Genomic DNA, 26,857 nt, shown 5'->3' with positions numbered 1-26,857 from the left:
ATTATTAGAGAAGTCATACCATGCTGAAGCTAATGAGGGCAAAATGGCAGTCCATAGACTATTTTAAAATAACCCTTTAAGGTTATAAGTTTAAAAAAAAAAAAAAAAAAAAAACCTCTATCCTAAATGGTCATTATATTTTGAGGATAAGATGCAGTTAAAATGAGAAAAATAGGACAAAATATAGTCACTATTTCTAAAATCTACTCTTTTAAGTAGCATCCAAACCAGAATATAGCACATGTTTACTTAGGAGAGTTCTTTAAATCTATTTTAGGAAGGAACTGAGCAGGTAAGTGGCACTACAGAATGAACAAAGCGTGGACAAATGCAGAACACTTTTTTATAGCAACATATAAAACGACTGTAACTTTAAATGTTCATAACCACACTCTACATCATGATTGATGGTGTTACTCAGCTCCCTCAGATTTGAGGGAAGCTTGTGAAATTCTTAAAATTCACCAACCTTCTTTATAAGGACGTGGGATTGCAATGCACGCACGTGTTTTTGCTAAGAGCACATACATTTCATTCTCCTTTGTTCATCATCTCAGCGTTTTCAGATACCCTCAGTGAGTTAACTCAAAGCCTTTTATTATGGAAAGAACTGGCACAGTTATATTTGCCAGTGGCAACATCCTTAAAAATTAATAACTGATAGGCCACGGACAGATTTTTGACCTAGTTCCTTTTTCTTTTAGAGCAAAAAGAACTTTTACCTCTGCATCCAGCCCAACCCCTAAAGACTGACAATATCCTTCAAGCTCCTTTGAAAGCACCCTAAACAGCCATTTCCATTTTAATAGTTGGATGCGGATTGTACCCTTCAATCTGAAAGTCTTCAGCTTTGAAGTCATCAATTTTCTCAACTTTTCGGAGAATTTTGAGCTTTGGGAAAGGTCTGGGTTCTCGCTGAAGCTAAAAACAAAATAAGATCATTATTTTGCTATAATTGTACAACCTGTAGTAACTGCTCCTCATGTGCATGAAACAAGCACACAGGAGGTGATCAACAAAGTTTTATTTTACAGGAGTATGGTCCTGTCGATACCTTGCTGTAGGTTATATAACATGATTGGAGTGCAACCAGCTGTTTTCTTGCACAGATCAAGAGTAAAGGGTATTTTGTGACATTACAGTGTCAGGAGCCTGGCGCCTCATCAGGTGTAAGTTCTTTTAATCACTCTTGGCAAATTTATTAAAGACAGAAACACAGTCAATTTGTAACTCATAGTAGCTCTAAGTTTACTTGAATTCCACAATCCCTAACCCATCTGTCTCTGGCAGAAAGAAGGAAAGATAACATGCATGGACAGTGAACAGAAAGGGATGAAAGCCAGGATTCCTGGGATGAACAGACAGTGGCAATTAGGATATGAAGACAGGTTACAACTTCTTACTATGTCTAAAAACGACTGGAGCAGAAAGCCAGAGAGAATAAGCCTAAAGTCACCCTCCACTCAAGAGCAGTCAAACTCCCTCAAAGGAGTAACTTTTAAAACCTGAATCTAACCTGGAAGGGGCTAAAAAGTCTCTGGTTCTGAGTTTTTTTCCTTAAGGCTCATGAAGCAGATGAACTTACATTTTTATTGCCATTTCAAATCAATTGTTGGCTGCTATAACTTAGGGATTTCAAAAGACTTTTGAAGTTTAGACCTAAATATTGTACTTAATGTAAAATTAATGAAAAATATTTATGGCCAGGGTGGTGGCTTATGCCTGTAATTTCAGAACTTTCAGAGGCTGAGGCAGGCGGATCACCTGAAGTCAGGAGTTTGAGAACAGCCTGGCCAACATGAGGAAACCCCATCTCTACTAATAATACAAAAATTAACTGGGTGTGGTGGCATGCACCTGTAATCCCAGCTACTTGGGAGGCTGAGGCAGGAGAATTGCTTGAACCTGGGAGGCGGAGGTTGCAGTGAGCCAAAATCGCACCACTGCACACTCCAGCCTGGCCGACAGAGAAAGACTCCATCTCAAAAAAAAAAAAAAAAAAGGGAAAAACATTTGCACTTCAATTCTCCTTCAAGTTAAAATGAGTTTAAATGCCCCCTTTTGGACAATCCCCTGGCCTGAATGTGGCTCTTCCCTCTCTGGTGCTGGTGCTTAGTACCACACAGCACCTGACGTGTTAAGTGCCCATGGTTGCTGAGGCAGATGCCTGCCTTGTCCTGCCCACCTGCCTACCACTTCTCCCTAAACTGAAGCCCCGCATTCGGAGCAGCCATCTTTATCTTGGACACAGCATTGAGCAGATGTCTGCTCCACAATCAACCTTTTATCAAGAGAAGGTATCAAACCCAGAAGTATAACATCTAATTCTCACCTGAATTTTCAGTGGCTCGATGTGATTCAGGTAAATATGTGCATCTCCCAAAGTGTGTACAAAGTCACCTGGCTATAAACCCGGGGGAGAAAGCAGAACAGTATGTTAGTTTCAATTCCTTTAAATCATTTTAAAACATTAGAGTATGCAGATACCTCAAGGCTTTAAAAAAAATAATAATTTAGTGTAGCTTTTCCATTTTTTTGTGGCGACAGGATCTTGTTTTGTTGCCCAGGCTGGTATTGAACTCCAGACCTCAAGTAATTGCTCCTGCCTCAGTCTCCCAAAGTGCTGGGATTACAGGCATGAGCCACCACACCCAACCTCAGCATAGCTTTTGAGAAAATTCATAGAAGCCGTATCACAAACAACCTGTATAGATCTGTTAGTGCATATACCACAGGGCCAGAAAACCTTCCAGAAAAGGAAGGTTTCAAAGTAAAAGCCCGTTCACGTCTTACTTACACATATCAAATTAAAAACTCAGAGACTAAACTCTCTGCAATTCGTCTTCCCATATTAAAGAACTGAAGAGCTCAGTGTGTTAGGCTCACAAGTCACCCTTCCCGAGACAGCCCACCTTCAGGCCCGTGATGTGCGCAATCATGTACGTGAGCAGGGCGTAGCTGGCGATGTTGAAAGGCACACCTAGGCCCATGTCTCCCGATCTCTGGTACAGCTGGCAGGACAGCTCACTGTTCACCACATAGAACTGGCAGAGAGCATGGCATGGAGGCAGTGCCATCAGAGGAAGATCTGAGGAAGCAGCACAGAGGAAGATAAGGAGGGGTGGTGGTTTGAAAGACCACAGCTAAAGGCCAAGTAAAACAGGAGAAAAACAAGCCAACTCATATGGTGGAGACCAGGAGAGCCACTGGGCTGCAGTGATGTCCATAACCCACAGCCCCTGCAGCGATGGCACGGAACTGAGGGAGACTATCCATTGGCACAAGCTTTCTGCAGATGTCCGCTGAAGCAATGCTCTTTCATCAGAGCTGAAGGGATCTGGGCTACCTTCGTGGCACCAAATTACAAATACAGCAGGAATAATTGTTTGCCACAGGGAACTGGTGCTTCTGGTACACCCTCCTATATTAAAAGTCTCTATTACATGGCCAGGCACAGTGGCTCATGTGTGTAATCCCAACACTGGGACGCCAGGGTGGGCAGATCACTTGAGGCCAACCTGAGTTTGAGACCAGCCTGGCCAACACAGTGAAACCCCGTTTCTACTAAAAATACAAAAATTCACATGCCTGTGGTCCCAGCTACTCGGGGGCTGAGGAAGGGAACTCACTTGAACCTGGGAGGTGGAGGTTGCTGTGAGCTGAGATCACACCACTGCACTCCAGCCTAGGCAACAGAGTGAGACTGTGTCTCAAAAAAAAAAAAAAAAGTCTTTATCACAGATGCAAATATTCCATCCTAAGTACTTATGATTTCCTGATAGAGTTTGTTGTTGTTGTTGTTTAAATTCGGGGTCTCACTCTTGCCCAGGCTGGAGTGCAGTGGCATGATCATGACTCACTACAGCCTCAAATTCCTGGGTTCAACTCATCCTCTTGCCTTGGCCTCTGGAGTTGTTGGAATTACAAGTTTGAGCCACCACACCTGGCTCTACACCCTGGTAGAGCTGAATTTTACAGTGTAATTGTTAAAAATGTTAGTGAGGTGGCAGCGACCTAGAACTTCATCGGCTTCCATTTAAAATGTTAACACCTTACATGTAGTTTCTAGGCAATTTAAAGCCCTTTTCAGAGTAAGAATGAGTATAAATACACAAATTAAGATAATCTGGTGGGGAGGCCGAGGCAGGCAGATCACCTGAGGTCAGGAGTTCGAGACCAGCCTGACCAACATGGTGAAACCCCATCTCTCCTAAAAATACAAAATTAGCTGGGCGTGGTGGTGCATGCCTGTAATCCCAGCTACTCGGGAGGCAGAGCCAGGAGAATCATTTGAACCCGGGAGGCAGAGGTTGCAGTGAACCAAGATCACACCATTGCATTCCAGCCTGGACGACAGAGCAAAACTCTGTCTCAGGGGAAGAAAAAAAAAAAAAAAAAAAAAAAAAAAAAGAAAATCATCTGGACCCAACCTCATGATCTGAAGGTGAAAGTGGAGCAAAATGTGACTTGCCCAAGGTCACACAACCAACCATGTGGCTGGGGGAAGTTCCCAGGGTCCTGCCTCCCTCAGGTGCCTCTGCACAAAACCACATTGCTTCCCTCTAAGAGTATGGTTAGTATAAATGAAGATGATGGGGTTCTTTCAACCTCTTGGATTCCAAGCACACATGATGATTCTTCTGTCGTCAGGGTTGGTTTTGATGGTGTCAATCACTCTTTGTAGTTGGTCAACTCCCTGTCCTGAATAATCTGTAGAATTGTCAAAAAGAGAGGACAGGTACACACATTAATCACACATGTCATGAGATGGCCTTAGAGGTCATCTATTACAGCCTCTCACCCAGGGTCCCCCCTTGATCCATGGCTACAAGATACCTGGTGCATTCCACAAAGTTTGCAGATCTTGGTGGGTTGAGTTCAAGGCCCTGTCTGACTCCCGGCTCTGTCCTCTGGAGCCCTAACAAAGTCTATTTCCTCTTTTACACAGTCCTTTGAATATCTGGTCTGTCATGGAGTCACCTCCTCCTGTTCCCCTCATAGCTAACCCTTTCTAATCTCAACAATCTTAATTTCTTCCAGTGCTCCCCACGAACTTATGCTCTAAACCCATCAACGATTCTTGTCACAATTTCACTGACAAATCTAGTTTATCCTTGTCTCACAGAAAGTATTGTATCTTATGTAGAATATAGCATTCCATGTACTTTCCAACTAACAGAAGACCATGGATTCCTTTCTATTACCTCAGCAGCATGCTTCCAACACTTCCACCTAAAATTACTTTAGAGTTTAGCAGCTCAACACACGACTGACTTGGAAACGTCAGGAAACCTCTATAATGATTACACCACCTTGTACTTTGCTCCCATTTCTGGTTTCTGGATTTTAATCCCTTTCCTTCCTTCTGAGATGGAACTGGAATCTGAGAAGTGATTTGTTAACTGAAGTGTGGAGCTTCATAATCTCCTCTGGTTAAATTTCTGCCTATTAGTATCAGACTATATTCTGGTTCAGTAGTTCTCAAAATTTTGGGAGGAAAGTCCTCTCATGGTCACAGTTCTGAAAAAGGTAACATCGAAGATTTTAAAAAGATAAAACTGTGGTGGTGTAGTTCTGTAACTTGATTGTAGTGGTTACAACAATCTACACGTGCTAAAATTGCAAATACACACATATACAAGTGCACGTAAAACTAGCAAAATCTGACAACTCTGAAGAATGCACCAATGTGAATGTATACAGGATGTTACCCAAGATACTATCACTGGAGGAAACTGGGTACAGTCCAGGGAAACTTCCTGTGCATTTTTTTAAAAAAATGTCCTGTGAGTCTGTAAAACAAAATCAAATATAAGAAGGGACAAACTTGGCCGGGCGCGGTGGCTCATGCCTGTAATCCCAGCACTTTGGGAGGCTGAGGCGGGCAGATCACAAGGTCAGGAGATCGAGACCATCCTGGCTAACACGGTGAAACCCCGTCTCTACTAAAAATGCAAAAAATTAGCCGGGCGAGGCGGCGGGCGCCTGTAGTCCCAGCTACTCGGGAGGCTGAGGCAGGAGAATGGCGTGAACCCGGGAGGCGGAGCTTGCAGTGAGCCGAGATCGTGCCACTGCACTCCAGCCTGGGCGACTAAGCGAGACTCTGTCTCAAAAAAAAAAAAAAAAGAAGGGACAAACTTCCCTACTAAAATCCAACAGCTAAGCACTCATACAACTGTAAACTAAAACCGTAATTTTATTAGGCCTCTTCAGTGCCAAGAAATAATTGAACACTAGGCAGGATTTAAAGCATCATTAAGCCAGGGGAGTAGCCTCACATCCTAAGGACACCCTACAACTGAGGTGCAGGCAACGACCTAAAGAACACTTACCTGCACAAATAACCTGGCCCACACAGCAACTGTTTTCATTGTGATAAAGTACACGTAACATCAAACTTACCATTTTTATGTGTGCAATTCAGAGGCATTCAGCACATGCCCGATGTTGTGCAACCATCACCACTATCCATCTCCCGAACTTTTTCATCATCCCTAATAAAACCTCTGTGCCCATTAAACATGAACTCCGCATTCCTCCCTGTTCCCCAGTCCCTGGCAACCACCATTCCACTTTCTGCCTTTAGGAACCTGCCTATTCTAGGTCCACACAGCATTTTTAAACTTCCCGAAACTACTAACATTTAAAAGATCTCATGATCGCACATAAAATGTAGATTTTAGGCTTTTATCGAATAATTCTGACATCACCAGGCCCAAATTCCTCCAGGTGGCTGGAGGTAAATTGTGACTGTCCCCTTAGATGAGACACATGCTCTCCAGGTTGCTGGTCTCTGCCCAGCTAGTAAATTGCACACACAACCCCCACATCCCAAGGTGGCATCTGCTTTTCCTAGGGACAGGTGGGAGGGGCTGGGCTGACATCCAGCAAGAGGTGACACCAACAGTGACAGTAAAGTGGAAGTCCAGGAGTGAGATGTTTCATTCTTTCTCCACATCTGCAGAGCTGGCAGCAGAGGGTGACCCTGGCACTGTGCTTCACAGCTGCGCCACCTACAGCATGCTGTGGCTCAGCCTTGAAGGGGCAATTAAAGCCACCACAAAGCAATGGGGGCATTTTGTCCCTTGTCCCACGGATGAACTTCCCATTCCCCAACACAAACACCAACCATGCGGCTATCTGCCGATGACACAGGTATGGAAAGTGCCAAGCGTCCAGTAAGTACTAATCATCAAGAGTGTGAGGCCGGGCGCGGTGGCTCAAGCCTGTAATCCCAGCACTTTGGGAGGCCGAGACGGGCGGATCACGAGGTCAGGAGATCAAGACCATCCTGGCTAACACAGTGAAACCCCGTCTCTACTAAAAAATATGATACACTAGCCGGGCGAGGTGGCAGGCGCCTGTAGTCCCAGCTACTCCGGAGGCTGAGGCAGGAGAATGGCGTAAACCTGGGAGGCAGAGCTTGCAGTGAGCCGAGATCGCGCCACTGCACTCCAGCCTGGGCGACAGAGCAAGACTCCGTCTCAAAAAAAAAAAAAAAAAAAAAAAAAAGTGTGAAATGGCCTTCATGAGGCTTAATTGTGGCTTCACTGGCACCACCCCTCACATGGTCAAAGCTATACATCAGCTCCTGGGACACTGACTCATCCCCCAGACCTTATCTAAAACAACAGAGCAAACACATGCCAGGAAGGGCACTCAGGAAATGGAAGGCATTGTTCTGTCTCCTCACCTGATTCCATATCTCTGTATTCTGCCCCAAAATGCCTCCACTGGAAGCCATAAACTGGACCCAAGTCCCCTTCTTCTCTGGCGGAGAACCCCAGGCTGTCCAAAAAGTCTCGGGATCCATTGGCATCCCAGATTTTCACTCCCTTGGAAGACAGCTCTTTAGCATTTGTAGATCCCTGGAAGAGATGGGGAGGGCAGAGCAGGCATCCAAGTAAATCCTGAGCCATCTCAGTTGATCCCCCCAAGACACCACCTACAAGGGCCTCTGGCCCCTGCTGACTTGCTGGGAGGTGGGCACTTGACATCACCCATATGGAACCCATCCTTTTTTTTTTTTTTTTGAGTTTCGCTCTTGTTGCCCAGGCTGGAGTGCAATGGTGTGATCTCGGTTCACAGCAACCTCTACCTCCTGGGTTCCAGTGATTCCCCTGCCTCGGCCTCCCGAGTAGCTGGGATTACAGGCATGCGCCAACATGCCCGGCTAATTTTGTATAGTAGAGATGGGGTTTCTCCATGTTGGTCTCAAACTCCCGACTTCAGGTGATCCGCCCACCTTGGCCTCCCAAAGTGCTGGGATTACAGGTGTGAGCCACTGCGCCCAGCTGCCCATCCTAACTTTAAGCAGGCTGGTCCCAGCCCAGATTCCTGGGGGCTTTAGGACAGTCTGATCCCTTCTTTGGAACCACCCTCTCAGATCTTTCCTTCCATTTCCCCCAACTAAGCTTTCTAGACTAAACACCTCTAAGTGATATCCACCGATCTGACAGTTTTATGTTTCCTAATCAAATGTGTTGTCTACATGTGATATCCCAAAATGAATTTAATGCCTACATGCAATCTGTTCCGTGTATCTGCTACCTGGCAGGATATTCCTAATGATCAGACTAATCAGTATTTTACAGTACAGGTGCATCAACTCCTGTATTTGATCGAGTCGCCAGTGGAGTAACTCTATCAGAGGTGAGTCTGACGTTCCTGACAAGGACTTCTTAGAATCCTGAATTCAAGCATTAAGTTGAAACAGGGGAATGCATTTTATTCCTGAGTCTCTTGCTTCCTCCCTTTCTATTGTTGAGTTTGTCCTGATTTTCTTTATTCCCAACAAATCATTTCTCAGTCTTTTACATATTGCTTCAAAAGTCTCTCCTTTTCATCCATTCAGACCAGGCTCTAGCCAGTTTAAGAATGTCATCTTCTGAGGTTTCTGATGATATGTTTCAAATCCAAGGCTCATTGTCGATCGAGATAGGCCAATACAGAACAAAATACCCCAATACAGAGCTAAGGCAGACTGGGGCTGGATCCAAATTTAAGCCCTTTCTAAAATGGGATAAGAGGGCTTGGGTCTGGCTTGCCCCAGGACCATACAAGCCACACCAAGGGCTCTATAGAAGGGATCCCAGCTTCTAGCATGGCCCAGACCTGAGCCCAGACTCCAGCTACCTTCCAAAAAGCACTGGTCAGAACATTGCTGGTTCTAGACCAGGACACAGAACACAGAGGAGCTTGGGCTGGGCTGCTGCCTGTCTTCAGAGCACTCTGGCCCCGGCCTGAGGTTACCTACTCAGCCCTCTGGAAGGGGTTTACCTTGTTACTGAAGAGACTCTTCTAGTTTATATGAACATGGGAACACAGATGGTATCTATATTTAGTGATCAATACATATTGACTCCTGCCATGTGGCATGCTGTGTTTGAGGCCCTAGGGATAAAACAGTGAACACGAGAAACAAATCCTCTGCCCTCATAAAGCTTACAGCACATTTCACTTATTTATTTACTGTCTGCTGTCCCCCTTCTAACAGGGGAGGGGAAAGGCTGACATACATCAGATGGTGACGTTTGTCTATGGAGAAAAACCAAGGAGGTTGGGGGAAGAGTCACAGTTTTAAATCAGGTCTAGGAAGGCTTGCCTGAGTAGAGACTCAAAGGAAGGAGCCAAGTGTGGGGGAAGAAGGTTCCAGGGAGCGGGGATGTCCCGGTGTGCACAAAAACTCACAAGAACAGCAGGGCTGGTGCAGAGAGCAGCAGCTAAGGCCAGAGCTGAAAAAGGGACCCCATAAGGACCGTGGCTCTTACTGAGTGAAATGGAGCCACTAAGGGCTTGCGGGTGAGGAATGATATGCTTTGACCTTTTGTGTTGTCTTTTTTTGTTTTTGAGACAAGTTCTCCCTCTGTCGCCCAGGCTGGAGTGCAGTGCCACGATCTCAGTTCACTACAATCTCCACCTCCTGGGTTCAAGCAATTCTCATGCCTCAGCCTCCTGAGTAGCCGGGATTACAGGCATGTGCCACCACACCTGGCTAATTTTTTGTGTTATTAGTAGAGATGGGGGTTTCGCCATATTGGCCAGGCTGGTCTCAAATTCCTAACCTCAGGTGATCTGCCTCAGCATCCTAAAGTGCTGGGATTACAGGCGAGAGCCACCACACCTGGCCGCTTTGACTTTTGAAAGGATCTCACTGGCTGCTGTGTTGAAAACAGACTAATGACTTCTAATAGGAGCGACTTCTTTACCTTGATAAACCACAGCAACTCCTCCAAAACACCCTTCCAGAACACACGTTTGGTTGTCAGCAGAGGAAATTCATCTGAAAAACAATTTGCCACACAGTTTCAAGAGAGGAAGACAGATCATGCCATCCAACTTTCTTCAGGGAAGAAAGCTGCCCTGGGACACGAGGCCCTGGAGCATCCAGAAAGCCTAGACTCCCGCAAAGTGCGCCAGAGATCAGGGTGGAGCTGCCAGGCTGCAAGGCACATCATAACCCAATTCAGGCTGAGACAGCACTTCTGTGCCCCGGTGACCACTGGACACAGGAATTCCACACAGTGAGATGGTGGCAAGAGGAGGGATGACCATGTGGAAAAAGGGAGGAGCTACTATCCACTGCCCACTAGTGCTAATCCTGTCACAAAGGTGTGAAGACAACACTAAGCCTGTGTCCCAGGGACAAAAAGGGAGGCATCAGAAGTGTCGAGCCACAGAGAAATAAAAGTGTAAAAACTTATCTTTAAATGCAGTACTCGTTCATCCCACACTCTCTTGTGGTATAGCTGATATTCAGACAACAGAGAGAGATTTTTGCAAGCACCTGCTTTTATCAGAATTGCCTACCAAGCATTATTTCCTCCATTTTTAACATATAGGGAAGCTGTATGAGAAGTAACTTGGGGCCGGGCGCGGTGGCTCACGCCTGTAATCCCAGCACTTTGGGAGGCCGAGACGGGCGGATCACGAGGTCAGGAGATCGAGACCATCCTAACACGGTGAAACCCCATCTCTACTAAAAATACAAAAAATTTAGCCGGGCGTGGTGGCGGGCGCCTGTAGTCCCAGCTACTCGGGAGGCTGAGGCAGGAGAATGGCGTGAACCTGGGAGGCGGAGCTTACAGCGACCAGAGATCTCGCCACTGCACTCCAGCCTGGGCGACAGAGCGAGACTCCACCTCAAAAAAAAAAAAAAGAAAAGAGAAGTAACTTGCTCAATGTCTAAGCAGAAAGGTGGGTTAAAAGTGAGGTCTACGGCTTATCAAAGTTCCCTGGGCTTGAAGCTGCAGAAAAGTGGATCCCTTTGCTTAGACAAAACTCCCCAGGCTGTCCACGCGGATCAGCCACAGCAGCTGGTGTGTATTCCAGTCTCTAGATGGTTCCGTGGGCTAGAGGGCTTTCCCCCTACCTAACCACAGTGAATCTGCTTCATCAAGAATGGGTTTCCCCACTCAAAACCACCTCCAACCCTGTGTCAAGGCTGCGCTCCATTTATCTGAGAGGTCAAGGTCAGCCCCTGGCTTACACACCTTGGAGTCTCCCCTCCCCCACGCAGCAGGCGCAGGATCCAGGATGACAGGACCGTGTGATGTTAGGCAGGGCCATCGGCTGCCTAACGTCCTGTGCCCACCCACCCCACTGTCCCCTGAAAGCCTGACGCCAATAACCCGCGAGGCATTTTTTGCCTGGGGTGATCCTGTCTGAAAGGAAAAGAGGAAAGGACGAATAAGAACTTATACTCGGACTCCCGAATTTCTCTTTTCAAGGTTTAAGAGGAAAGCTGGTTCGTGGGGATTGGATGGGAGGCCGCCAGGAAACCAAGTTCCCGCGCCAGCCTCAACTCTCCTCTCCCCGCCGCCTGTGCCCCGCCCACATCACTTTCGCTCCAGTTTTTGAAAACTCTGCAAAGCGGAACGGTCAACAGGGGAGGAAGGAGGAGGGGCAAAAGGCAGGACTTTTAGACCAGCGCCCGGTCAAGCCCGGGCAGCTCTCCCTCACTCTCCAGCACCGGGCAAACGCTGCCCGATCATGCCCGCCTTAGGGGCCACGGCATCACTGGGGTGACTGCGAGCCCCGGCCGTGGAGCCGCTGGGACCCGGCTCTCGCTCCTGTGTGTCACGTCTCTAATGGGAGCCTCAGTTTCGGCGTCTGTAAAGCGAGGAGGACGATGCGTCCCCTCCCTCGCGGGATTGAGGTTAGGACTAAACGGGCTCCGCAGCCCCCGCCAGCTCCCGGGCGCTCTCCCCAGCCGCGCCTCCCTCCTTCCCGCCGCCGGTCCCGCAGTGGCCCGCGGAGTCACCTCTCAGGCTGTAGCGCGCCTGCATGCCGAATACCGACAGCGTGCCGGTGCCCGTGCGGTCGTCCTTCCTGACGCCGCAGCGGAGGATGTGCTCGATCTGCCCCAGGTACTGCAGTTCTCCGTGCGGCGGCCGTGGCTCGGCGTCCCGCTCCTGTGAGGCGGGCTGCAAGGGCGGGCGCGGCAGCTCTGAGCCGGCGACGGGCATGGCGCGGCGGGACGGAGGCAGGCGAAGTGGCACGGCGAGCGGCGGGACTGAGGAAGACGAAGTGGCGCGGCGGGACGGAGGCAGGCGAAGTGGCACGGCGAGCGGCGGGACGGAGGCAGGCGAAGTGGTGCAGTGGCAGTACCCCTTCCGCGCGCTTTTTTCCCGCCGCCGTCCCGCGCTCCGCCTCTTCCTGCTCCGCGGGATCCAAGCGGCCCCAGCTCTGGAGCGCGTGCGCCAGGGGGAAACGCAGGAGCCACAGGTGTGGCTCGGAACGGAGCCCTGGGTAACAGCTGAGAGTCTTCGGAAACCCGGGAACCTGGATGCAGGTGCGGTGGCCCGGAGGGACTGCTCCCCTGGGGAACCGTCTGGTCCACCGCGCCTTCTCTAAGCCAGCAGCACAGTTCCCACGTTTTCCTGCGGTCTTATCAACAAAACTGCTGTTTGAGATCTGTTTCAATAAGTGATTTCTATTTCCATTTATTCTTTCTCACTAAAGGCTTGCAACCTGAGCAAGTGATATAATGCAGCTTTTTTACTTGATTAAAGACCTCCAGGGCGCCGGACACGGTAGCTCAAGCCTGTAATCCTAGCACTTTGGGGTGCCGAGGTGGGTGGATCACCTGAGGTCAGCAGTTCAAGACCAGCCTGGACAACATGGTGAAACCCTGTCTCTACTAAAAATACAAAAATTAGCTGGGCGTGGTGGCTACTTGGGAGGCTGAGGTAGAAGAACTGCTTGAACCTGGGAGGCAGAGGTTGCAGTGAGCCAAGATTCGACCACTGTACTCCAGCCTGGGCGACAGCGCAAGACTCTGTCTCAAAAAAAAAAAAAAAAACCGCCTGGGCTTTTCTAAGGTTTTTTTTTTTGTTTGAGACAGCCTTGCTCTCTCACCCAGGCTGGAGGGCAGTAGCGTGATCTCGGCTCACTGCAGTCTCCGCCTCCTGGGTTCAAGCAATTCTCCTGCCTCAGCCTCCCGCGTAGCTGGGACTAGAGGCGCACCACCACGCCCGGCTAATGTTGTTGTTGTTGTTGTTGTTTTTCATGTTTAGTAGAGATGAGGTTTCGCCATGTTTGGCTGGTCTCGACCTCCTCACCTCAGGTGTTCCACCCGCATTGGCCTTCCAAAGTGCTGGCGCAATCGGCCCCAAATTTTTAATAGACCACATTTTCCAATTTTACTGAATTGTTTATAACATTAACACTGGGGAGTGGGAACTGTTGACGAAAAGAGTTAAACTCTGTAAAATATATGAAGAAATTTATTCTGAGCCAAATATGAGTAACCAATGATCGGTGATAGAGCCCTCAGGAGATCCTGAGAACATGTCCCCAAGGTGGTTGGGCTACAACTTGATTTTTTATACATTTGGTTGAAAGAATTGTTATCTAAAGATTTGGAATCAATAGGAGGCTGGGCGTGGTGGCTCACGCCTGTAATCCCAGCACTTGGGAGATCAAGGCGGGCAGATCACGAGGTCAGGAGATCGAGACCAGCCTGGCCAACATGGTGAAACCCGTCTCTACTGAAAATACAAAAATTAGCTGGGCAAGGTGGCATGCACCTGTAATCCCAGCTACTCAGGAGACTGAGGCAGGAGAATCGCTTGAACCCAGGAGGCGGAGGTTGCAGTACCTGAGAAAGTGCCACTGCACTCCAGTCTGGGCGACAGAGCTGTCTGGGGGGGGAAAAAAAAAAAAAGATTTGAATCAATAGAAAGGAATATCTGGGTTAAGATAAGGGGTTGTGGAGACCAAGGATTCATCATGCAGATTAAGCCTCAAAGTAGCAGGCTTTAGACAGATAGATTGTAGATTGTAAATGTTTCTTGTCAGACTTAAAGAGTGTGTTCTACCTGTCTTAAGGCCAGTGTTGATGTCAATGCTGGTCAGCTGTGCCTAAATTCCAAACGGAGGAGGGAATAATGAGGCATGTCTGGCTCCCATTCCCATCCCGGCCTGAACTAGTGTTTCAGGTTAAATTTGGAATGCCTTTGGCCCAGAGGAAGGGTCTTTTCAGATGGTTCTGGGGCTTAGAATTTTATTTTGGGTTTACAGAATGATTTTATAATGAGTTTAAAATGCACTGATACATGTGTTGTACTTGCAAAGCATCCTTTTGCCTCAACTGTTGATTGAGCACAGAGGTGCTCTCAGCATTTTGGGTGGGACTTTTCTTAGCTGGACTGGTTTGTTCTGCACATTGCAGGGCTTTTTAGCAGGACTGTGGAAAGCCAACCATATGTTGGCATTCCCCCACACCACACCGTCTGAAAACTCCCTACACATTTCCTTACACGTTTCGGAGCACCAGCAAGATCCCAGGCTGAAAATAGTCCAGATTCTCCAGATGCACATTATCTGTGTTTAATTTCCATGTGTTACTCTGTTATTCTTTTTTTTTTTTTGAGGTGGAATCTTGCTCTGCACCCCAGGCTGTAGTGCAGTGGCACTCAGCTCACTGCAAACTCTGCTGCCTGGATTCAAGCAGTTCTGCCTCAGCCTCCCAAGTAGCTGGAACTACAGGTGCCTGCCACCATGCCCAGATAATTTTTTTTTTTTTTTTTTTTTTTTTTTTTTTTGCATTTTTAGAAGAGACAGGGTTTCACCATGTTGGTCAGGCTTGTCTCAAACTCCTGACCTGAAGTGATCTGCCCACCTCGGCCTCCCAAAGTGCTGGGATTACAGGTGTGAGCCCCCATGCCCAGCCTTCCTTGTGTTACTTTTTAAAAACCTGATACATAATAATTGTGAGGTAGGTGGGACTTGACTCTGGAGGCAGGGCTCTGACTTGGGACCAAATTGAGGAGTAGTCAAAACAAGGATGGGGCAATAGTTTTCCATAAGACACGCCCACCAGTGTGCCATGTCAGTTTACCATTGTCATGGCAACACCCAGAGCTTACTACCCCTTTCCATGGCAATGAGCCAACAACCCGGAAGTTACCACCCTTTTTCTAGACATTTCTGCATCATCTGCCCCTTAATTTGCATGTAATTGAAAGTAGGTTATAAATATGACTGCAGACCTGCCTTTGAGCTACTGCTGTCAGCCCACTGCCTATAGGGTAGCTCTGCTCTGCAGGAGCACTTGGGGAGCTGTAGCTGCCATGAGCTTTTTCTACCAGGTAGCTCTTAAATTCTTTCCTGAGCAAAACCAAGAACCCTCCTGGGCTAAGCCCATTACCAGGCTCACCTGCCCTGCATCAATTGCACATCTTTGTGTATTTTTTTTCTTTCTTTCTTTCTTTTTTCTTTTTTTGTTTTCGACGGAGTCTTTCTCTGTCACCCAGGCTGGAATGCAGTGGCACAATCTCAGCTCACTGCAACCTCTGCCTCCCAGGCTCTAGCAATTCTCCTGCCTCAGCCTCCCAAATAACTGGGATTACAGGCACCCGTCACCATGCCCGGCTAGTTTTTGTATTTTTAGTAGAGATGGAGTTTCACCATGTTGCCCAGGCTGGTCTCGAACTCCTGACCTGAAGTAATCCGACTGCCTCAAGCCTCCCAAAGTGCTGGGATTACAGGCGTGAGCCACTGCACCCGGCCCCTTGTGTTATTTTTGAGGCTGGTTTATTGGTTCCACCCAAATACCAGCTAAATCACATCTCAAGACTAGGCTTCTCTGCCCACATGGACCTTCCTCTTCCGCTGCCTTCCTTGAGTATCTTGACTTGATAGTAAAGAGAGAATGGTTCTTTCCAAAGTGGTTACTCCATAAATGTCGGTTAGAATGAATGGTTCTCTCAGACAAATATCATTCATTCATTCACTGACACACATTTATATCATAGTACCTTCCTCATGTCTGCAAACAGCAAGACAGACAAGGTCCTTTTCTTCATAGAACTGACATTCTGGCAGTGACAAACACTACAAAAGTAACCAAACAAGATCTGTGTGGTAGTGACAAGTGTGATGATAGTAAATTAATGGGTATAGCACTAAAGAGTGATTGTGTAGAAGGTGCTTTAGATCTGATCACCAGGGGGCCTCATTGAGGAAGTCACATTTGAGCTGAGACCTGAATACTGGGAAGAAACCAGCAGGGAAGATCTGGGGAAAGAACATTCCAATCAGCAGGTGCATTTATGCCAGTAGGTGCCACAGTGCTTGCATCTATAAAAACATCCCTCAATAGGGATGGTCATGATGCTTAATCCTGTCTTGTTCTAGGAAGAAATAATAATTATTAGTGGATACATTAACGTATTGGAGTATAAAAAGCTCTTCCTTCTCATTAAGAGATATATTTGTTTAAAATTTTACTTTTTTATATTTAATAGTCATAGAAATTTGTAGTATATTTATGTTATTTTGATCAATTATGTACAAATAATAATTACAATGATCACCCGATCTAGAATAAATATTTCATACCTGGAATTTGATGCACAGGATATTCTTAATTTTTAAAATTTAAAAATCAGTATTTTATTGATCAACAAAAGATACTTAAGCATAAAAGTGTACTACATTAGGATAAAATTATCTGAGGAATGTAGATTGAAATAAGAGTTTAAGGAGAAAATGGAATGAGATACAATTTCCCACTGTTAAAGAAAAACTTGTATATTTGTTTAAATGGATGATGCGGGCCGGGCGCGGTGGCTCACGCCTGTAATCCCAGCACTTTGGAAGGCCGAGGCGGGCGGATCACAAGGTCAGGAGATCGAGACCATGGTGAAACCCCGTCTCTACTAAAAATAGAAAAAAATTAGCCGGGCGCAGTGGCGGGCGCCTGTAGTCCCAGCTACTCAGAAGGCTGAGGCCGGAGAATGGCGTGAACCCGGGAGGCGGAGCTTGCAGTGAGCCGAGATTGCGCCACTGCACTCCAGCCTGGGTGACAGAGCGAGACTCCGTCTCAAAAAAAAAAAAAAAAAAAAAAAAAAAAAAGAATTAGATATAAATGGATGATGCGGGGTCAAATTGCAATGATATTTAGATTCCATCTGGTACATTTTAAAGAGGGATGACTTGCTAATATTTACAAGGCACGGGAAAATAACAATTTGCTATTCTTTCAACTTATATAGAAAAATCACATGCAAGTATGTTGCAACTTTTTCAGTTACCTTTGAGGAAGTATGAGAGAGCAAAAACATTTGAAAATTATTGGTCTAGAAAAACCTCCCCTTTACAAACTCAAACATGTAGGTAAACTTAGGTAAAAGAAAGCAGGAAATTAATGTTTTTGAGAGTCTGAATCAGTTACTTGTAATATAATTTTTTATTGTTGCAACTACCGTCTATCAATGAGTCTCATGAACCACACATTATGAATTAATGTAGTTCTCATAACTACTCTATAAAACACAAACTTTTGCAGTAGTTCCCCCTTATACACAGGGGATATGTTCCAAGACCCCCAGGGGATGCCTGAAACCACAGATAGTACTGAACCTTATATATACCATGTTTTTTTTCCTATACATACCTTCCTATGATAAAGTTGAATTCATAAATTAGTCACAGGTAGAGATGAACAACAATAATAATAAAATAGAACAATTATAACAGTATGCCAGCATCCCTGCTCTTGTGCTTTGGGGCCATAATTAAGTAAAGTAAGGGTTCCTTGAACACAGAAGGGGTTCCTAAGAGAACAACTTGGGGAATGCAGTCATTGCGGAGCCGCTGGACAAAGGGAGCATCCACCTCCAGAGAGGAGGGGGCAGGAACGGCATGAGATTTAATGGCTTGCAACTGAAAACTTATGTATTTCTGGAATTTTCCACATATTTTTAAACCGCGGTTGATCTCGGGTAACTGAAAGCTTGCAAAGCAAAACCACAGATGAGTGGGGCACTAGTGTCCTTAAATTACCTTATAGATGACACTGAGGTTAAGGATGTTGCCCAAAGTCACACATCTAGAAAATATAGTAGCCACGATGAAAATCCAGGTCAGCCTGCATGCAAAATCTTCTTTCCACTTAGCTGCTTTGAGCCTGACTTCCCCCACTGTCTTTCCACTCTATAAGCTTTTGATAGCTCATTGGATAGAAAATAGGCTGTCTTAATCACTTTTTTGTCACCTTCACTAACAAATATATAAAATCTAGGTTGAATAGACTGTATTTGAGATTTACTGCACACCGAGGAACCCGGGATTCTATCAATAATTCCCTGCCAGGAGCAGTGGTTCATGCCTGTAATCACAGCACTTTAGAGGCTGAGGCGGGTAGATTGCTTAAGCCCAAGAGTTTGAGACCAGCCTGGGCAACATGGAGAAACCCCAAAATAGACAGGCGTGATGGTACCTGTAGTCCCACCTACTCAGGAGGCTGAGGCAGGAGGATCACCTGAGCCAAGGAGGTCAAGGCTTCAGTGAGCCCACATCATGCCACTACACTCCAGCCTGGGCAACAGAGTAAGACCCTGTCTCAAAAAAATAATATAACTCTCATTTTTTATAGCCTTTAGTTATGATTTACAAAAGGTTTATCTTCATTTGTGTCAGGCCTCTGAGCCCAAGCCAAGCCATCGCATCCCCTGTGACTTGCACATATACGCCCAGATGGCCTGAAGTAACTAAAGAATCACAAAAGTGCAAATGCCCTGCCTCGCCTTAACCGATGACATTCCACCACAAAAGAAGTGAAAATGGCCGGTCCTTGCCTTAAGCGATGATATTATCTTGTGAAATTCCTTTTCCTGGCTTATTCTGGCTCAAAAAGCTCCCCCACTGAGCACCTTGTGAGCCCCACTCCTGCCCGCCAGAGAACAACCCCCCTTTGACTGTAATTTTCCTTTACCTACCCAAATCCTATAAAACAGCCCCACCCTTATCTCCCTTCCCTGACTCTTTTTGGACTCAGCCCGCCTGCACCCAGGTGAAATAAACAGCCATGTTGCTCACACAAAGCCTGTTTGGTGGTCTCTTCACACGGACGTGCGTGACAATTTGAAGTCAATTATATTCAGCTGGCTGCCTCTGAACTCTAACGTTCTCTGACAAGCCTTTCTATCAGATAGATCAAGACTGGGTGAAAAGTTCTTTAAAAGTTCAGAGTTCTCTCTCTTTCATTACATTTTATTTATTTATTTATTTATTTTTAATTATTATTATTTTTTAAAGAGTCTTGCTCTGTCGCCCAGGCTGGAGTACAGTGGTGCAATCTTGACTCACTGCAACCTCTGCCTCCCAGGTTCAAGCAGTTCTCCTGTCTCAGCCTCCTGAGTAGCTGCGATTACAGGCATGCACCACCATGCCTGGCTAATTTTTGTATTTTTAGTAGATACAGACAAGGTTTCACTATGTTGGCCAGGCTGGTTTTGAACTCCTGACCTCAGGTAATCCACCCACCTTGGCCTCCCAAAGTGCTGGGATTACAGGTGTGAGGCACCACGCCCAGCCTACTTTTTTTTTTATAATTTGAAATACTGACTATATGTACTCTCATTGTAATCCTTAGTGATATATACTGACAAAAAGCTCTCCTATTGTGTTGCACCAAGCTCCAAATTATGAGGTTGAGCGTCAGCCAGAAAAACCTCATGTTTTCCATAAAATAAGTATGTCAAAAGACAGCGCTGTTGTGTCAGTTTTAAAAAGTAACTATGTAGTACACCCATGTTCAAAACAGCATTATTCACAATAGCCAGAAGATGGAAGCAACCCAAGTGTCCATCAGTGGCTGAATGCATAAGCAACACTAGGTAAATCTATGCAAGAATATTAGCCAAAGAAAGGAAGGAGTTCTGACACATGCAACAACATGGATGAACCTTGAAAACATTGCACTAAGTGAAACAAACCAGTCACAAAAGGACGCTATGATTGCACCACTGCACTCCAGCCTGGGCAACAGAGTAAGACCCTGTCTTAGAAACAAAAAACAAAACAAAAGACAAATACTGAATGATTCCACCTACATGCAGTACCTAGAGTAGTCAAATTCATAGAAAGTACAGTCGTGGTTGCTGGGGGCTGGGGGCTGGGGGACGGGGAAATGGGAAGTGAGTGCTTAATGAGCACAGAGTTTCAGTTTGGGAAGATAAAAAGGTTCTGAAGATGGACAGTGGTGATGGTTGCACAACAGTGTGAGTGTACTTAATGCCACAAATTGTACACTTTAAAATGGTTAAAATGGTAAATTAATGCCATGTATATTTTACCACAATTTAAAAAAAGACTACACAGAAGCTATTGGTTTTTACGAAACAAAGCAGTGAATCTCAGATATTTTTCCCAAAAAGTCAATTATATATATTTTAAGTGTAAAAGCAAACTAATGGAAGAACATTTTATTAATTAGAAAGTGACATGTTTGTAGATGTGATAGAACATAGACACCTAGGTGATTTAGTATTTTTTCAATATACAAAGAACTACTCATGTACCGTAAAATGTAATACATATTACATTACATTTTTTAAGAAGGAATTTTCATTTTAACTCAATTTGAGTATTAATAGCTGAGCCGTTCAACATAAGTAAACTAAGAGTACTTCATAGTATATAGCTAACACACTTTCCTGCAACTACGTTTACTGCATTATCCTTTTTTATTTCAGGATCTCCAGGTCCCAGATGAAGAGACAATTCTACTTACTGGATATAGGATGCATTAGATCTTCTTACCTTTAAAAAAAAAAAAAAAAAAAAAAAAAAAGGCAGCAACGATCAAAATACTAATCAATTACTTATAGACTCAGTGTATTTTTTCTTGGAGTAAATGTCCAGGATGGGTGATAGAATAAAATGCTCTTGGCTTTTGGAAAAATTGATACTGTATATAGCAAAATAATGTGAAACCTGTATGCATGGATATTCTTAACAATTTGAAGAAATCTTCACGGTTTTCCTGGGTTGTTGAGCTTCTAAAATGGTCTTTTCCTCAGATGTGATAATAAAGTGTTTATTCTGTACTCTACATGTACGTAGTGTTTGGTCAATAAACTTCGGTCACTCATGACTCATTACATTAGTCAACAAATTTTGTATGTTTGCCTTTCATGATGATGTTGATGGTAAGAATCCATCTACAAAAGCTTATTCAATACTCGGGATGTGCAAGACATTGTGTTACAGCCTGTGACTGTTAATCCCAGGGCCAGCAGCTGTGAAACTTGGGGATGGGAAACAAAACACATTGCAAACCAATCAGGAATGTCCAGGCACTTAGGATGCTAGATAACTAGATGGAAGTTCCAAAAGAGGGTTCTAAATATATATTTCACCCTATAATTGGAGTTCATGTTTCAGTGAGCCACATACCTGCAGCTAGGGCACCCGACAAATGTTTACATGACTGACAATGCCAGGGTGATTCTTTTCTGCCATCTTTTCCTGGTTTTTCCCTTAGTATCTTTGCCTTTAAACTTTGGTAGGTTTGGGACCCTGAATGCATTGATATAATCAGAAAATTGACAAAATTGTATCCATGATACTGAATAAGATGCAGAAAAAAGAAATTCAGTGAGTAAACAAACTTGGAAAATGTTTATTCTCATGAACAATAAAAAACCATAAAATTATAACAATAAGATAAAATTTTTCATTTACTACTGAAGATTTTAAAAATTGAAATGCCAGGCCAGGCACAGTGGCTCATGCCTGTAATCCCAGCCCTTGGGGAGGCTGAGGCAGAAGGATCACTTGAGGCCAGGAGTTTGAGACCAGCCTGGCCAACATGGTGAAAACACATCTCTACTAAAAAACACAAAAATTGGCCAAGTGTGGTGCTGCACACCTGTAATCCCAGCTACTTGGGAGGCTGAGGCATGAGAATCGCTTGAACCTGGGAGGTGGAGGTTGCAGTGAGCCGAGATCATGCCACTGCACTCCAGCCTGGGCAACAAAGAGAGCCTCTGTCTCAAAAAAAAAAAATTGAAATGCAAATTAGTATTTGAGAAATTGGTACTGCAGACATTGCTGTTATTACATTTAGCAATATATATATCCAGAAAAATAAGATGTTAATTGTTAATAACCTCTAAACAAGTAATTCTATTTCTTGGAATCTAAGAAAATAAGTAGAAAATGTGAATAAGGAAAACAGTAAAATGATAATAGTGGTTGTGTTACGATGGTGGGATTATGGATAACTTTTGTCGTCTAAATGTTTGGTAGTTGTGATTTTGTTACTTTTAGAATTTTAAAACTATACATAAAAAAGAAAAACATGCCGGGCGCGGTGGCTCAAGCCTGTAATCCCAGCACTTTGGGAGGCCGAGACGGGCGGATCATGAGGTCAGGAGATCGAGACCATCCTGGCTAACCCAGTGAAACCCCGTCTCTACTAAAAAATACCAAAAATTAGCCGGGCGAGGTGGCGGCCGCCTGTAGTCCCAGCTACGCGGGAGGCTGAGGCAGGAGAATGGCGTGAACCCGGGAGGCGGAGCTTGCAGTGAGCTGAGATCCGGCCACTGCACTCCAGCCTGGGGACAGAGCGAGACTCCGTCTCAAAAAAAAAAAAAAAAAAAGGAAAAACATTAACATTGCGTGTGAAAAATCACTTTGTATGCCTTGTTAGTAAAATATTTTGAGAGATCAAAATACTTGATCTCTCAATTACTCAGTATCTCACTTCCCATTGCCATTGCAAGTCCCAACATCTGGGAAAGAGATAGATGACTTTACAGGAAAAACTTTGATTTGGCTACAAATGCGAAGTCAGTACCCACTGGGGCACCAGCATGAGGCTTCCTTTCTCTAAAACCTATCGCGTCTCACCAGCGCTGCAGAGTGAAGCTCAGACTCCACAGGCCGGCACTCAGAGCCCTGACCGCTTCCCACCTTTGCTTTCCACCTTCACCTACTGTCACTCTTGTTGTATTCTACTAATATTCATTTACATGTGTTTATTAATTTATTTGTTCAACAAATATTGAGGGTTTGCCCTGTGCCAGGCACAGTCCTAAGTCCCCACTGACAAAGAGAAGAACAAAAACCCTAGAAGGGTGGTACCCTCATGGACTGTAGGTCTCGGGATGGAGATGAACGTTCATAAAGAGCCACGTGGGTAAATGTCAACTTACAAGAGCTGAGTGCTGCATGGTGTTATGGTCATGTATGAAAGGGGAGGGAGAGTTTATGGGTAGAAGAGGGTATATTGCCCCTGAACAAGTGACTTTTTGAACTGAGATCTGTTGATGACTCAGTAACCTAGACAAAGAGGTAGACATGGGGACTGTCAACCAACACTCTCCTCTCTCCTGGTCTAGAGGTGGACACATATGTCCCAGCTGGGCCAGCCAGATTCCTCCTGGCAAGTCACATCTTGAGCAGAGTGATCTGAGGACTAAAAACAATTGCAGCTGCTTCACCGTGAGCGCTGGGCCCTGAAGCAACTGTCCATGGGTTTCCTCCTCCCAGACTCTAGACCCGACCCGTTTCTGCCTGGCTCTGGGCATAGTCGTCCAGCTTCCCCTCTGATTCGTGAGTCAGCATCCTTCCATTTCTTTCAGCTGAGCTGGTCTTGGTTGCCTGCAACCAAAGAAGGAACCCAAACTCACAGAGGGGAGGTGCCCTGACACAGGGAAGCTTAAAGGCCCCACAGTGTGAGGGGACCAGTTTAGCAGGACTTCCCAGCGCCCCCAGTACCTAGATGTTCTACTCTTTCTTGCTGTATTTGCCCATGCCGTCCCCCTTTTTGGAATAGTCTCCTCTCCAACCTATACACTTTGATGCTGCCTGTGTGTGTATCTACATTTATATATTTAATTAATTGATGTATTTTTAAGAAAGGGAGAGGATGGCAGGGTGTGGTGGCTCATGCCTGTAATTCCAGCACTTTGGGAGGCTGAGGCAGGCAGATCACCTAAGATCAGAAGTTCCAGACCAGTCTGCCCAACATGGCAAAACCCCGTCTCCACAAAAAATACAAAAACTTAGCCGGGTGTGGGCCGGGCGCGGTGACTCAAGCCTGTAATCCCAGCACTTTGGGAGGCCGAGATGGGCGGATCACGAGGTCAGGAGATCGAGATTATCCTGGCTAACACGTTGAAACCCCATCTCTACTAAAAAATACAAAAAAACTAGCCGGGCGAGGTGGCGGGCGCCTGTAGTCCCAGCTACTCGGGAGGCTGAGGCAGGAGAATGGCGTAAACCCGGGAGGCGGCGCTTGCAGTGAGCTGAGATCCGGCCACTGCACTCCAGCCTGGGCGACAGAGCGAGACTCCGTCTCAAAAAGAAAAAAAAAAAAAAAAAATTAGCCGGGTGTGGTGGAGGGCACCTGTAATCCCAGCTACTCGGGAGGCTGAGGCAGGAGAATGGCTTGAACCCGGCAGGCAGAGGTGGCAGTGAGCTGAGATCACACCACTGCACTCCAGCCTAGGCAACAAGAGCTAATCTCTGTCTCAAAAAAAAAAAAAAAGAAAAGAAAAGGGAGAGGAGGCTGGGCATGGTGGCTCATGCCTGTAATCCCAGCACTTTGGGAGGCCAAGGTGGGTGGATTACTTAAGGTCAGGAGTTCGAGAGCAGCCTGGCCAACATGGTGAAACCCTGTTTCTACTAAAAAATACAAAAATTAGCCAGGTGTGATGGTGTGCACCTGTAATCCCAGCTACTCAGGAGACTGAGGCACGAGAATCATTTGAACCCAGGAGGCCAAGGTTGCAGTGAGCTGAGATCATGCCACTGTACTCCAGTCTGGGCGACAGAACAAGACTCTGTCTCAAAAAAAAAAAAAAAAAGAAAAAGAAAAAAAAGGAGAAAAAGGAAAGAAAGGGAGAGGAGAGAGTGGGAGGAGGAAGAGGAAAGAGGAAAGGAGAAGAAGAGAGGGGATAGAAGGACAGTGAGAAAGGGAATATATCCAGCTCAGAAGTTTCTTCCCTACCAGAACGTGAACGACCCTCCCCCGAACTCCCAGAGCCTGCTCCTGTGAACTCGCTAAATCCTGCCTTGCTTTATAGTTGTGTGTATGTCTGTCTATCTGTCTTGTGCTCCCTGTTGGATAGGAAGCTCCTTGGGGACAGGATCTTGTCAAATTTTTCATTTTCTCTTTCACAGTACCTAGTTCCTGTATCTAAACTTAGTAGATGCTAAAAAGATGTTGGCCGTTTGACTGATACAACCAAAAAAAAAAAAAAAGGCCTCCAGAATTCAGAAGTAAAGGGAGAGGCAGCAAATCCTGTCACATCTGGCTTAATTACACATTGATGGTGACCTACTAACAAGGTCCCTTATGAGTAACTTAAAATGTAATTATTCTTTAAGATTGAGCATATTACCCAGATTTTTATATCTTGCATGTTTTGAGCAAATATCTTAACAGGAAGCAGTACAGTGTGATGAAGGAGTCAGAGAGAGACCTGGCTCCACATTCTGCTCTACCACCTCCGACCTGAGTAGTTCATTGGACCTTGGACGTTGAGCCTCAGGATCTTTTTCTGTAAAATGATGATAATAATATTACCTCCAAGACTGGCTTATATTAAAGCTCTTGTTAAAGTAGTTAGCAAGTCATTATTTAAATTTTTTGAATATTTTTAACATTTCATAAAATGTATTGAATATATTTAGCCATAATCTATTTAACCACTGTCCCATTTTTACACATTAAGATAATGTTTAACATTTTTAATATTTTAAATAATTTTGTAAATGTAGATCTTGGAGGGAGAACTTTTCATCAAATTTAGATTTATTCCTTAGGATTGATTTCAGAAGTGTAATTATCATATCAAAAAGAAATTTTATGGCTCTTCATATGCATAATCAAATAGCTTTCAAAAAGGCAAAACCAATGTATGTTCCCACTAATACATGATATATGAGAATCCCCATTTCATCACATTCCTATCAGGATTTCCCGGGGGTTTTTTAATTTGCAAATTTGATAGGCAGAAAATGCCATCTTATTTGTTTTCATGTCTTTATTAATGAGGTTAAACATATTTTCCAGGTATTTTCAAACAAGTTTTGTTTTTCCCTTTTGAGAATTAACTATTCCTGTCAACAAGGCATTCCTAACCAGCCACTCTACTTACCAAGTTTTAAAATGTTCCTTAAAATGCTGTAGAACATTTGCTAGTACATAGCCAATGAAGTTAGAACTCTCAGCACTTTCTTCAAGAGGGATCTTGAGTGTGAAATTAGAGGAAGGCAGAATGCTTAAGTCTGTCATCACTGTTTCATCTTGTTTGGAAATATTTCCTTCATGAATCCTTGGAACTACCTACAGAAGAAGGATTATACAGTAAAAGATTACTAAATCCCAATACACGTTCAATAGTAATTTAATACCACCTTAGTCAGGATAGGCTAGGCTGTGCTGAGGTAACAGATTAGTCCCGGCATTCCTAGGGCTTCATGCAACAAAGATTTATTTCTTGCTCGTGTTATGTGTCCGTTACAAGGGCTGCATACCAGTAAACACTGAGGAGCCTGGTAGGCAGAGGCACATTATCTCATAGCTGTAGCAGATGAATTCATGACTTTCTTT

The 26,857-nt window shown here is 45.1% G+C and overlaps 2 protein-coding genes across 4 annotated transcripts in view; both read right to left on the bottom strand.

Annotated features, from left to right (window-relative positions):
* Positions 1–329: 329 nt before the first annotated feature.
* TYMS (thymidylate synthetase) lies at positions 330–13,246 on the bottom strand. Of its 2 annotated transcripts, XM_050767668.1 has the most exons (8): positions 12,587–13,246; positions 12,263–12,551; positions 10,209–10,282; positions 7,694–7,868; positions 4,609–4,710; positions 2,913–3,088; positions 2,333–2,404; positions 330–921 (listed from the first exon to the last, which is right to left on the bottom strand). In XM_050767668.1, the coding sequence occupies exons 2-8, from the start codon at positions 12,465–12,467 to the stop codon at positions 784–786; spliced, it is 942 nt and encodes a 313-aa protein (XP_050623625.1). In that variant the 5' UTR covers positions 12,468–12,551; positions 12,587–13,246; the 3' UTR covers positions 330–783. The 2 variants fall into 2 exon arrangements, with proteins under 2 accessions (XP_050623625.1, XP_050623626.1); XM_050767669.1 differs by lacking the exon at positions 12,587–13,246 and having other exon boundaries at positions 12,263–12,572.
* A 7,414-nt stretch (positions 13,247–20,660) lies between these two features.
* The window catches only part of CLUL1 (clusterin like 1), a 58,217-nt gene continuing 52,020 nt past the window's right edge, over positions 20,661–26,857 (bottom strand). Inside the window, exons 8-9 of one of the 2 annotated variants that reach the window (XM_050767654.1) lie at positions 26,403–26,590; positions 20,661–21,051 (exon numbers count right to left, since the gene is read on the bottom strand). In XM_050767654.1, the coding sequence (XP_050623611.1) occupies positions 21,048–21,051; positions 26,403–26,590 (192 nt within the window). In that variant the 3' untranslated portion in view covers positions 20,661–21,047. The remainder of the gene's footprint in view (positions 21,052–26,402; positions 26,591–26,857) is intronic. The other variant, XM_050767653.1, reaches the window with a different exon arrangement.

The sequence above is a fragment of the Macaca thibetana genome, chromosome 18, assembly GCF_024542745.1.
Source record: "Macaca thibetana thibetana isolate TM-01 chromosome 18, ASM2454274v1, whole genome shotgun sequence".
NCBI classification, from domain to species: domain Eukaryota; kingdom Metazoa; phylum Chordata; class Mammalia; order Primates; family Cercopithecidae; genus Macaca; species Macaca thibetana.
Note: the sequence above shows the minus strand (reverse complement) of the source record. Positions and strands in the feature narration are given on the sequence as shown.

Excerpts from the sequence above, each read along its gene's own strand:
- TYMS (XM_050767668.1), bottom strand. The coding sequence starts at position 12,467 with ATGCCCGTCGCCGGCTCAGAGCTGCCGCGCCCGCCCTTGCAGCCCGCC. Across the intron at positions 4,711-7,693 it reads ATACAGAGATATGGAATCAG|ATTATTCAGGACAGGGAGTT; the intron begins GTGAGGAGACAG and ends ACAATTCTACAG. Across the intron at positions 922-2,332 it reads TCGAGCCACTGAAAATTCAG|CTTCAGCGAGAACCCAGACC; the intron begins GTGAGAATTAGA and ends TTTTGTTTTTAG.